The sequence below is a fragment of the Dipodomys spectabilis genome, unplaced genomic scaffold (genome assembly GCF_019054845.1).
Source record: "Dipodomys spectabilis isolate Male_0828 unplaced genomic scaffold, ASM1905484v1 ptg000459l, whole genome shotgun sequence".
NCBI classification, from domain to species: domain Eukaryota; kingdom Metazoa; phylum Chordata; class Mammalia; order Rodentia; family Heteromyidae; genus Dipodomys; species Dipodomys spectabilis.
Window position 1 is genome coordinate 166,523 of NW_024871136.1, and position 13,983 is coordinate 180,505.

General features: G+C 32.3%; 1 protein-coding gene across 5 annotated transcripts in view; it reads right to left on the minus strand.

Annotated features, from left to right (window-relative positions):
• Rps6ka6 (ribosomal protein S6 kinase A6) overlaps window positions 1–13,983 on the minus strand; it is a 179,106-nt gene that overhangs the window by 12,297 nt on the left and 152,826 nt on the right. For all 5 annotated transcript variants that reach the window (XM_042668594.1, XM_042668598.1, XM_042668597.1 and 2 more), the window contains 2 exons: window positions 9,098–9,174; window positions 6,715–6,832 (listed from right to left, as the gene is read on the minus strand). In XM_042668594.1, the coding sequence (XP_042524528.1) occupies window positions 6,715–6,832; window positions 9,098–9,174 (195 nt within the window). The remainder of the gene's footprint in view (window positions 1–6,714; window positions 6,833–9,097; window positions 9,175–13,983) is intronic.

Below are 13,983 nucleotides of genomic sequence, written 5' to 3' on the forward strand. Positions count from 1 at the left end.
TTGTTTGATAACCTAATTGAAAGAAACCATCAGCAATAAAACTAAGTAATTTAATCTGGCCTAAACTTCAAAGGTTTCTTCTATTATATATTTGTATTATGTTTAAGCTGTTGTTAAAAATTTAATTTTTATACCAATTTTAAGTAAAAGTTTTGTGACATATATGAATATAGTAGTAGAGCGATTTTTCTATTTCCTCATTGTACCCATATAAGAAATCCATTTATTTGTAACTTATTAACAGTTTATTATATTTTAAGTGTCACTTTTGCATAAAAACTTTATCATAGCTATTCATTACTCATTTTACTGTAAGCATTTGAATTTGGTGAAATGTGTTAAAATATTGATTTCTTCAGGAAAAAAAAACTAATTTCCACAAAGATTTAAGCAATAATTTCTGCCTTGGTTAAAGTAATGATGAGTAATTTCACTACTACAACCAGGTACAATATTTATTCATAACTAATACACAAAAACATATTCATGGGGTACGATGTGATGATACCTGTGTATAGTGCATAATGCCTAACAGTATTAACTTTCATATAATATATCAGAGAATCATTATATTATTTAACAATGTAAGAAATAACTTCAATAGAGTCATTCTCAAACAATTTGCTATTTATCACACTAGGTATAATAGAATATGCAAAATGATGCTCGATCATCTGAGTTCAATTCCCAGTACTGCAAAAACTTAAGGTTCTCCAAGTTGGAAGAATAAATATGTGCACACATGAGATTGTGGCAAAACAAAGCAGGTTAAGTGCTCTAATAAACTATACACAAATTAGTAATAGAAACAAGAGAAAATGTAGAAGGTACTGTTTTAAAAGAAGTAAAACAAGGGGACCAAAAATAATTTCTCCTATAAGAATGTCTACCATACAACATTTTGCTGTCCAAGACTATGTGTACTGGAAGTAGTATTTTATTTTAATATTTCAAAATATCCTAAAATTTAGACACAGTGGCCTTCTATTTAGTCACACATTATTACATTTATTTTAAATTGGAGTAACACCATGAAATTTTCATCTACTTGCTTGCTTCTTTTTAGACAAGATGAAACAGAATAATTTAGATCCTTTTGTTTGTGGTTTTGGTAATCAAGAGCAAGGAGGCATAACAAAATGAAAAGTAAAGCCGGGCACCGGTGGTGCCTGTAATCCTAGCTACTCAGGAGGCTGAGCTCTGAGGATCGCGGTTCAAAGCAAGCCCAGGCAGGAAAGTCCGTGAAACTCTTATCTCCAATAAACCACTAGAAAACTGGAAGTGGCTCTGTAGCTCAAGTGGTAGAGCGCTCGCCTTGAGCTGAAGAGCTGAGGGACAATGCTCAGGCCCAGAGTTCAAGCCCCACAGCCAAAAACTAAAAAGTAACTTCTAAATTGCTAAAGTATTATGAAGTCACAACAAATATTGCAGTTTTTTCAAATAACAGATACTAGCTGACGGGGCTCTGGAAAACATTATCAGTTTACTTTCAGGACTCAAGATTAAATTGTTAAAATTTACAATGATGATTTTGAAAAAAGTTTTCGTACATCCTACTAAATTTCCAAATCCAAAATTCTTTAACACATAAATACGACTACATGAATATCCTTGTGAGATATTTCATACTACTCAGTACCTTTTCCTATGTGAATTTCTCAATTATAAGACAAAGATGTAACACTAAAACCCAAGAGTAATATGTATTATTTCTTTAACCTAGACAGATCCAAACACATAGAACATAAAAAACTGACAACCACAGCTGGCACATAACTCCTCAACCCTGTTTGAGATTATTTTCACTGTGTCAGTTTGTTTTTAAAGTTTAATTGACATAATATTTATGCCTACTGATGAGGCTCAATGTGATATTTCAACACAGCAACACACAGCATACTAATCAAATCAAAGTCATTAGCAAATTCATTACTTAAAATATAGATTATTTCTCTGTAGTGAGAAGTTTCCAAATCAACTGTCTTGGGTATTTTGAAATATCCAGTATATTAGCTTGGCTCTGGTGGCGCATGTTTGTACTTCTAGCTGCCAAAATCTGGAGAATAGTGGTTTGAAGTCAACCTGAACAGAAGTGTCTGTGAGACTCCATCTTGTATTAACCACCAAAAAACACTGTTGGAGGTATGGCTCAAGTAGTAGTGTGCCAGGCATTAGCAAGCAAGCTAAGCAAAAAAGCAACTGTATCAGCAAAATGTGTATGATGTATATGCAAATATATATTTACATATACAATACACTGATTAGTCACTCAATTGTACAATATAACATCAGAGCTTATTCCTAGTTAAATATAACTTTATATCCAGTAATCAATCTTTCCTCATTCCCTATACTATAGTCCAAGCAATCCCACTACAGAGTATATCAAAGGAAATAAAATCAGTATACTGGAGAAATTTCTACCTTCTCATATTTATTGCAGCACAATTCACAGTATCCAATATATGAAAGCAACCTAAGTGTCCAAAATGATGAATGAAGAAAATATATAAACATTTACATAAAAGAATGAAATTCTGTCATTTACAATTGACATTAATGAAAGTAAATGACTAATAATAAGCAAAATAAGCCAGACACAGAAAGACAAAATACTATTTGATCTCACTTGTAGAATCTAAGAAAGTTTGATTTCACTGAAGTAGAGAACAGAACAGTGTCAATTTTATTTAATGGAATATCTTACGATCATATATATTAATTGATACATTGGAATTGATTCTAAGGATAAGAATGGAATGTCTAGAAAATACATATTTAATTAAATAACAGTTGCTCTGAGCATTTTTTATAGAGAAGTCTGATAAATTACAAAAGAACCAAACTAACCAAACAATATAGAAATAGAATTTCAACATCAGAAGAAACCAAAGGTTTAATTAATGCTTTACATTTTATAGATGAAAATACAGACAGCTAATTAGGAGAAGATCAAAGATAAGCACTCAGTTCTCCTGGCTTCCAGTCAGATGTTCATTCTACTATATATCACTGCATATCTGGGTTGCTGGTAAGAATCAAACACAATCCCATCACATGTTTAAGAAGTAATGACAAATAGATATTTGTTTTATTCTACTATGGTGAGAATAAAAAACGTTCTAATATACTATATAAATACCTATGGTTTTTAGTACACTAAAGATTTATAGTTAGCACAAATAAGTTTTATGTGTCTATAATTTTTATTCTACTTTAAATTGTACCTTACAAGCCTCAGACCCCCATAAGCCACATGCTGACATTTAGAGTTTTTCCTTTAAAACTTAAAAATGTTATAAATTGCATAAGAAATTAGTATTCAAGCTTTGACTATTCTTTCTTTTTTTCATTAACAATTAATCTTTATTAACTTCAAATCACATAGAGTTTAAAATAAGACTGCAGAGTCAGTCAGTAATGGGCAGGTTCAAGTCCACAGACCACTAATGACTCACTCTGTGATATCAGTAAATACATTTCCCATCCTATGACATCAATTTTTTTCTACAGTAAATAAGACAAGTTACTATGAAACTGCACTGTAGAATATGTTAGCCAGTAGCTAGAAGCAGATTTTAAGAATTATATATGTAGTCCAGATTTATATGAGCTGTATGAAGTACATACCATATTTTGAAAACATAATATAAACAATGCAAAAATCTCTCTAATATTTATATATGAATTAGATGAAGTGATATTTTGGATGCACCAGGTTCAATAAAATTCATTTATTTTCACTTTTTTAAAGGTTTGTATGTGGCTATCTGAAAATTTAAAACTATATTATCTGGTTTGTATTATGTTTTTATTGTATAACACCAAACTATCAACAATAAATATCGTGGAGTTATTCACTGTTCATATATTCTCAAAGAGCGAAACAAAAGGAAAAGTGGACAGATTGAATTAAACTCTGAATCACAAAGGAAACATACAAGAAAATAAGTAACATAAAGCATAGGAAAAATACTTTAAAACTACCCACCTGCAGTGAGACTAATATTCAGAATATATAAACAACTCAAAAACAACAATAAAAAATATTCCAAATTCCAAATACTCCAATTTGACAAAATAGGTAAATGCACTAAATAGGTACTTATCAAAAGATATAGAAATCGTCAACAAATGTATTAAATAATACCCAAGGGATAATCATATAAAGGCTTCAGAATAACTATGCTAAAAAGAAAAATGTAACAGGGATGGAAAGGTGGCTCAGTGGTAGAGCACTTGCTTTGCATGCCTGAGGCCCTGGGTTCGATTCCTCAGCACCACATAAGCAAAAAGAAAAAAGCCGGAAGTGGCGCTGTGTCTCAAGTGGTAGAGTGCTAGCCTTGAGCTGAAGAGCTGAGGGACAGTGCCCAGGCCCAGAGTTCAGGCCCCACGACCGGACCCGCCCCCCCAAAAAAAAGAAAAATGTAACAAATGCTAACAAAGATGCAGAGAAAATTCTCATACAATGTTGGGAGGAATGTAAATTACTATATCCTTTATGGAAAACAGCATGGAAGTTTCCCAAAAAAGTTGAGGTTAAAACTTTTATATGTTCCCGCATATCCAAAGGAAATGAAATGATGACATTTATGAGATACTTGCACACTCCATTCATAATAGCTAAGAGATTAAATTAATTTAGATTTCCACAGACAGTGAATGGTTTTTAAAGTATGGCATATATACATAATAAAAGACTATTCAGCCCAAGAAAGAACAAAATTCTGAAATTTGCAGAAACATGGACTGAACCAGAGGAAATCACTTCAAGTAAAGCAAATGAGGTATAGAAAGAAAAATAAATATTATCATTTATACATGGAAGCTAAAATGTCTCATAGAAGAAGAAAGGAGATAAACATATACAATACAAAGGGTATGAAATTAAAAAACAGTGACAACAGGGAGTAAAAGGGAAAATACCTCATTTCCGTATCTTGTAGTTAATTTTGATTAGCATCATTTTATAAGGTTATATGTACACAGCTATTGAGCTATTGTGATTCTCTGATAGAACTATCCTAGATATATACTAATTATTACAAATGGGGGGGGACCCTGCAGGCTATGTTTCTTTGGGTCTTGGTTACTTCACTTAATACGATTTTTCCAAGTCTTTCCATTTCCTTACAAATGGAGCAATGCCATTCTTTCTGATGGAAACAGAATTCCAATGTGTATATATACCACATTATCTTGATCCATTCATCCACTGAGGGGCATCTTGGTTGATTCCATGTCTTGGTATGGGAAATAATGCTGCAATGAACATAGTTGTGCTGGTAGTGTTAGTGTGGCCTTATTTGTGGTCATTTGGGTAAATGCCCAGGAGTGGGATTGCTGGGTCATAGGGGAGCTCTATGTTTAGCCTTTTGAAGAACCTCCATAATGCTTTCAGAGTGGTTGAGTAAGTTTTCATTCCACCAACAGTAGTAGCGTTCTCTTTTTGCCACATCCCTGCCTGTATCTGGTATTATTTGTTTTCTTGATAATGGACATTATACTGGGGTGAGGTGGAATCTCAATTCTGTTTTGATTTGCATTTCTTTTATGGCCAGAGATGTTGAACATTTCTTCATGTGTCCATTGGCCATTCTTATTTCCTCTTCAGAGATATCTTTCTTTAAGTCTTTAGCCCACTTATTAATGGGGTGGTTGTTTCTTTAAGTAATTATCTTTTGGGGGGGTTAATTTTTTGAGTTCTACATATATTTTAGAGATGAGGCCCTTGTCTGTTGTATAGCTAGTGAAGATCTTCTCCCTATCTGTGGCTTTCTGTTGATCTTGCTAGCTATAATCTTTGTTTATCTGATTTGGGAAAGGAAATCATAGAAATGATGAGACAAAGGACAAACAGTGAACCAATACAACAGAGATAGCCACAGGACAATATGTTGGAAATGAACTTTACAACTTTGGGAGGTAGAGATGCTATCCCTCCCTGGAGGAAAAAATAAGGGAGGGGGGTAACAATGTTCAACAAGAATTGTACTTGTTTCCTTACTTATGTAGCTGTAATCCCTCTGTAAATCACCTTTATAAAAAAAGGTAGAGTAGTGGAGATAGTGATATAGTGGAGCCTGGTAAGGTGTGGGGAAAGGGGATTTATATATGGAGGCTACTTAATGTGTACAGTAGGCAGCTGGATGGAATAACTTCTAATATGGTTGTCAACAATTAACTATATATTTCAAAATAGCTCATACATTCGATTTTCAACATTCCTGAGGCAGAAGAAATGATAAATGTTTGAGGTGACAGATTTGCTACATTTACCCTAACCTGATCATTACACATTATATACTTGTCATGAGATGTCACACTGTACTTGACAAACATGCAACTATGTGCCAACTGAAAATAAAACAATTTAAATAACTGCATATTATTAACAGACAATTTCTATACTTGAAGATGACGTGAAAAATACACTAAGTCCAGAAATAAACTTTACATATGTAGCCTTCTTCAGATTTGCCTTTTTTGTTTTGGTTAATATAGAAAGTGGGTTTATATTCCTTGAACACATATAAGATGGTCAGAAAGAATGATGCTCCAAATCTCATGGAAAAAATAATTCTGTGCCTTCATTAATTGATAAATGAGTTAAATTAACTAAAAACAAATACGTGGCACCACTAGATATATACATGAGAACATAAAGACTTTAGCATTTTAACATGAATTCCAACAGAATAGATTTATGTATACCTTTGCTCCATCTGAAATATTGTCCCAGTTTCCACCACTCAAAGAGAACTTTCCATTACCTATACGCAGCAGTATTTCTTCTGGAGTGTCATTGGGACCATTAGCAAATGGAGTATACCTATTAATAAAATAAAGTTTAATGGACATAAGAGGCAATACAAATATTAAATATAAGCAAAAGCAATCAAAATAAGACTACATACAAATATTTACTACAAAATAAGAGCATAACCTAATACTTCTTCTCATGGAATTTTATATTTCAGACAATGAATTTAATCCTAATAAATTGGAGATCCTTGACTATTTTCTTTTTTGTCTTTGATCAGTGAAACAATGTAAAATAGATAGATATAAACCTACAGTTTTATTACCAGACCACATTAAAACACACAAATTTCTCCCAGCCAAAAGTTACCAAGGAAATATACCTGCTATGAAGAAAATATTAGTTTTATATACTTATAATGCATTTATTATATTGGTTAACATTTATTCAGTAGCATGTTATTTTTATCAATATTATAAGTGGAAATAAGTCCATCTATTTAATGAATATCTATAAAAATGGAATAGCTATCGATATCAATAAAAAAATTCTACACTCAATCAATTGCAGACCAACTTATTCTTGGATGGAAAGATAAATATATAAGCTGAAAATAGTTTTTAAAAATTAAAGAATTTAAAGGTGATCATATCTCTATCATTTTAACAGTAATACTGAAATTATATTCAAACTTAATGTCAATGCCCTCATAGAATTAAGAAACTAGGCACTCACATACACAGTCACTTCTTGTATAATCATAAAGCAAATAACTGAAAAGTAGTAAGCTAGAAATAGCATCCTGTGGTTTAAAAGTAATATTGACTGCATTTGATATGGAAAATATTTACATATGTATTCATTAACTACAGTAAAAATAGACTAATTTTATAAATCATGCAAAAGTATATACTTACTTGTGAGTATGGACTTTGCCTCTATCAGAAAAATCTCTATAACCATAAATTCATACTTTTTACTAACAGCCCTACTTATATTATTATACTATTATAAAAGTACTACTCATATTACAAATTATTTACATACTTGTGTCAAGCTTTATCTTTATCCTTTTAAGAGAAAGCAGTAATAAGAATGCTTCTTTAGTTCAGTATTTCATTTGAATGTTTTTTAAAAGTATAGTCTCATTAAATTTATATTGTCAGTGTCTTATGTAACTAATAAATTCTCTATACATCACCTTTATTATAAAAATTAAAAGTTAAGGATGAGTAACACCGAAAACAAGACTGGAGGAATAGTTTAGTGTTAGATGAGGCCTTAACAAGTATGCTGCCAAAAAAAAGGAAAAAGAAAAAAAGAGGAAAAATACATGCTCTTGTGTATATATTAAGTAAATTCAAAATAATATTTTTGTAAAACATTATCATACAAAATGTTGAAAAATTTGCAGTTGATTTTTTTATTTACTTCTTTTTTTATTGTGAAAATACTGTACAGAGGGGTTACAATTACATGGACAAGATAATGAGTACGTTTGTTGTCAAGCATTGTAGCCTCCTCCTTTGTTTCCCCTTTCCATCCCTTCCCATCCTCTCCCCACCCCTCTACCCAATCCTCCCCGCCCTTCCCCCTCCCCCCCTAGTTGATTTTTAATTCATGTTTTATGTTTAACGTTTCTAGGGTAAACCACCATTCACTATAATTTTGCTTTTCTGGTTCATAACTTTGCTTATCCTACTGTTAATTCAAGGCATTGCCATGTTTGGCTCTTTCTGCTAAACCATAAAATGATTGAATGCAATTTAATTGACATGACCATATTGAAATAAATTTGGTTTTATTCTTTAAAAAATAAAAATTCCTTCTTTGTGTGCTTACAAAAAAAATTTATATTGTCAGTGAGCCAGAATTCAAGAACTTGAAAAAAAACACTTAAGTATCAATAAGTTGAGTGGAGAAATGCTTGATGAAATATGCAATTAGGACACAGTAAATGTAGTCAACAATATTATATTCAACATAAAATATCAACATAAAAATATACACTTTATTCATTGTTTTTGCTTTGTACTAGGGCTTGAACTGAGGGCATGGGCACTGTCCCTCAGCTTTTTCGTTCAAGGCTGATACTCCACCAATTGAGCTATACATCTACTTCCAGATTTTTGGTGGTAATTGGAGATAAAGAGTCTCACAAATTTTATCCTAATAGTGCCTCATGAAACATTTTTCTATTATGTTTAAAATTGTATTATTATACATATTATACATTTTAAAATATTTATGTAATTTTTCTTAATTTTTTTTCTATCTGTACTCTACCCAGATATGTAATTGAAATACAAATAACAGTATGAATATGTTTCTTACCCAGCCAACATTGTGTAAAAAAGGACTCCTAAACTCCATATATCACAAGCAGCATCATATCCCTGTTGCATAAGCACCTGAAAAAAGAAATATTTATTATGCAATATTACTCAATGTAAATTCAATATTCTTACTCAAAGGAAAGGTGTTTGGCTTCTAATGATCTCATAAATATTCATGATAAAAAAACTTACATCATTTCCTGGACTTAATGTTAAAGATCAAGTCTTCTGCAATCATCCAACACTGAAAAAACTGGTATTTTTTTATCAAGAAATTAAGTAACATAAAAAAGTAACAAAACCAAAAAGTAAACAAAGAGAACCCCACAACATTTAAAGACCTAATACTGACATCAGTGAGCTTTTATATTTCCTCTTAGGAAACAGATATGTAGATACTGAAACATAAATTAATATATAAAGCTTAATATATACTATAAATGCACTAAGGCTTAATTCTGATGCTGTCTCTATGAAATATCTTATTATAAGATGGAGCCTGAAATAATATGCTCAACGTCACAAAAACTAACCAGTAGCAGAACAGGCAAGTGCTATGCTGTCTATGCTATTGAAAAAGTAATATTAGAATAATATATAAGCTTATAAAAATAGTATAAATTTATATTTTACATATAAGTATGATGTCTTTAAAAGAATATTTCTGTACTACATTTGATAAATTATGAGAAGCTTCATTAATTTTTCATACAATAATTTATGTAACAGGATTTTTGCTTTGGACACATTAGTAAAATCAATCAATATCTTTTTATATATTCATGTGAGATTTCTCTATTAAGCTGTTTATTTGAAAAATTATGAGACAAATGAGGTCATTTTTATTCATTTAGAAGTACAAACACAATGCTTAAGCTTCTAGGCATAGGAACAAAATAGAAACATTATTAATGTATTAACATAGGGGACTGCATAACCACTAGCATGGAATGTTCATACATAAAAGGCTAAAAATATTAATGTTTGGCTTTGATAATATTTTAGAGATATGAATAATGAGTACCTAACAACTGACAGCACATATGTAAAAATGAGAAGCCAAAGAAGTAAAAAACATGAATAGCTATGAAGTAAATATTCCTAGTGGAGATCATAAAGAAGCTAATAAAGAACAAAGTACAGCTAAACCATTTACATAACAGTAAACCCCAAATGGCTTACTCTAATAAAAAACAAAGTACTGGGATGGAATTCTGGCTCAAGTAGTACAGCACCTACACAGAAGTTGAAGAACTGAGTTCAAAACCTCATTACCATAAAGTACATGAACAAATAATTTTGACTGCTTTACCTTTCCTTATTTCTTTCCCATTACTTATCAACTTTACAGTTCAGGAGCATCACTTTCCCCAGGTTCCCTTAGGAAGCTTATTTATCCTTCACATTTTTCATAGGTATCAATGAGTTGTATAAAGGAGTTTCACGCCGACAGATTCATATATGCATCCAAATTATTCTTGATCAGACTCATTTCTTCCATCACTCTGTCTCGTCTCCCTGGCCCCCTTCAAAAACCAATCTCAACAAGCCTCACTATACATGTATATAAAGTATTTTGACCATACTCACCCACTTTGCCCTACTTGCATTACCCATCCCTCTCCTACTAGCCTACTTATTAATGAGGTTCTGGGTTTTTTGTATTTTTTTGGGGGGGGTTAAGTTTTTGAGCTCTAAGTATATTTTAGATATGAGGCCCTGGTCTGATGCATAGCTAGTGAAGATCTCCCAATCTGTAGGTTTTCTATATCCTGCAAGTTATGTTCTTTTTTTTATATGTTTTTTATTGTAAAAATACTGTACAGAAGGGTTACAGTTACATGAGTAAGGTGATGAGTACTTTTCCTATCCAGCACTGTTACCTCCTACTTTGTTTTTCCCCTATCATCCCTTCCCTCTCCACTTCCCTAACTTCTCCCCCCACCACCCTGAACTTGTAAAGTTCATTTTCAACATAGTGTCTTGTACATCTCACTGTTACAATGGATCAACTTTTATCCTTATTTCAGCATTTTGTTATTTCTATTCCCCTCCCCAAATTAGAAAAATGTATATACAAGATGCAGGGCACTGGAATCAAACACAGTGAAAACAGGGGTTATACCATGGGGGAAGAACATACAAAAGAAACAAAAAAAATCACATAGTACATTATAAATACGTTAAAAACAATGCAAGATATGTTCTTTGCCATGCAGAAACTCTGCAGTTTAAAGCAATCCTATTTATCCAGCCTTTTTTTGATTCGTTGTTTCTGGATCTTAGGAAGTTTCCACCTGTGCCAAGAAGCCCTAGTGTTTCCCCTATCCCTTCCCTTCCTGTAATATTTTCAGAGTATCTGATCTTACATTGAGGTCTTTGATTTATTTGGAATTGATTCTGGCACAGGGTGATATATAAGGATTAAACTTTGGTCTTCTACATGTGTATAGCCAATACCAAACTTCAAAATCTACTATAAAGCCATAGTTATAAAAACAGCTTGATAGTGGCACATGAACAGGCCTGAGGATCAATGTAACAGAATTGAAAACCCAGAAATGAACCCAGAGACCTAAGGCCACATAATCTTTGATAAGGAAGCCAAAAACATAGGATGGAAGAAAGCCAGCCTGTTCAACAAATGATGCTGACAGAATTGGCTATACATGAGTAGAAAACTGAATTTAGGAAGATTTGTATAGCTTCCTTGGAGAATTAGCATAGTTACATTTAAGGGTCAATGCTTAGAAATTTCTTGAAGAGATGAGAGGTAATCAGCAAGTAGCTATTTGTATATTATAATTCTATAACCTTGCCCTGAGTGATGGTGTATACCTATATCACAGATATTGAGAGACAGTAGCAGGATAATCATTTCAGTTATGAAACTTCATGATAACCTGTGTGACACAGAAACTCTGTCTCATGAAGAAATCCTTATCCTCCTATTTCTATAATCTACCTGGTTATGATAAGGTCAGAGCTGTGCAGAAGGTATCATGGGGAAACATTGCTTACTAAATGATAAACAAAATATCTTGTTTAAATCTGAGTGCTGATGGCTTGTACCAGTAATCTTAGATACTCAAGCAAGATGCTGAGATATACAGGATCTTAGTTTAAAGCCAGTACAGACAGAAAATCTATGAGATACAATTACCAAAACTACCAGCAAAAAGTTGTGCTAGAGGCATGGCTCAAGTGGTAGAGTTAGTCACAGTGTCCTACAATAGTGAGGATGTGTATTCATAATGGAAACAAAACCAAGGTGGCTGAATAAGGGTATAGTCCACAATCTGAGTTTTAACATTTTTAGATACATCAAGTTAAATATAAAAAAGATAGTGTTCTCCATATAGGACAAGAAAGGGTAATAGATAGGTTATAGTGATAAAGCAGTAAATTCCATAACGTTTTCTCTCTGATTTGGCATCACAAATAGGAAAAAATAACTATGCAGAGAAATTCTCATTGTTTTTGCACTAAGTTTTAAGTAAGCACCTATTTGGAGCAAAATGTGACACAGTGCCAGAGGAAAGTAAGGTAATTTTAATGGTATCAAGAGCTATAGACAACATTCCTCAGTATGCTCCATTAGTTCCAGAACATTCTTAAACTCCAGTAGGCATTTAATATCAGATATAACAAACTGGTTGACTTTATAAAATATTTTGGAAATCTATTAACTTCTTGACATAGGTATATAGAAAAACACATATATGAAGTAAACATTAAGAGGTTGACTGGTGATGCATATCCTAAAAATGTGAATAAATATTTTCTTCTTGTTAAATTAATGTTCTCTTAGCAAGCCAGGACTCTCTCTGAACTGTGAAGAAATAAATGCTATTATTTATTAAAACATCTGCAAGGATATTTGAATTTTTGTTCCTAGTTTAAAAGTATAAGTAATTATAAAATTATAAGTAATTTTCTAACATCTCTTGACAGGATATGAAATTTTAAAAACATGCCTTACAGAAAAGATATCTGTTTTATTCATAAAAATTTACAAATATTTACTGATTGCTAGCAAGAGTTTCAGCACTTGATAAAACTTTTCAAAGCATTTGAAAGTACAAATTCTAGCCAAAGATAGTTCAGTCTCTAGTTATGGAGAAGTGGTCTCCACATGCCCACCAAAAAACCTTCATTACTATAATGATGAAAGTATCTTACTACAATGGATGTCTGTTAGGATAAAACAACAACAACAAGCTGTATTCTACTCTGTATATGAACTCATTTAAAATGTTTGTCTAACTGTTAATCTAAACACAGACACATTTTTATGTCTGGTATTGAAGAACTCTCATGGGACACATTGGCCCTTAATCTTTTTTCCAGTGAAAATCCTCCATAATATTAAAGATTCTAAGTCTACAAAATTTATTCAATATTAAGAAATTGGCCATTAAGGACTGGGAAGGTGGCTCAGTGGTAGAGCGCTTGTCTTGCATGCCTGAGGCCCTGGGTTCGATTGCTCAGCAGCACATAAGCAAAAAGAAAAAAGCCAGAAGTGGCGCTGTGACTCAAGTGGTAGAGCGCAGCCTTGAGCTGAAGAGCTGAGGGACAGCGCCCAGGCCCAGAGTTCAGGCCCCACAACCAGACCCCCTCCCCCCCCAAAAAAATCTGGGAAATGTTTAAGATGAGCATAATATATCTTATATTTAACAGAAGAAGCTTAATCTCAAATATTCTGTCCTACTACAAATCATTGGAATGTCCAAGAAAGATCAGTGATTTTTATATCCAAATTATTCCTTATCCAATAATGCCTTGCTGGATTATGTGATCAAAATGTGTTGTTCTAGGTACTTAATTAAAATGTAGATTAAATCAGATATAGATATATGTATCTATAGATTAAATCATATACTC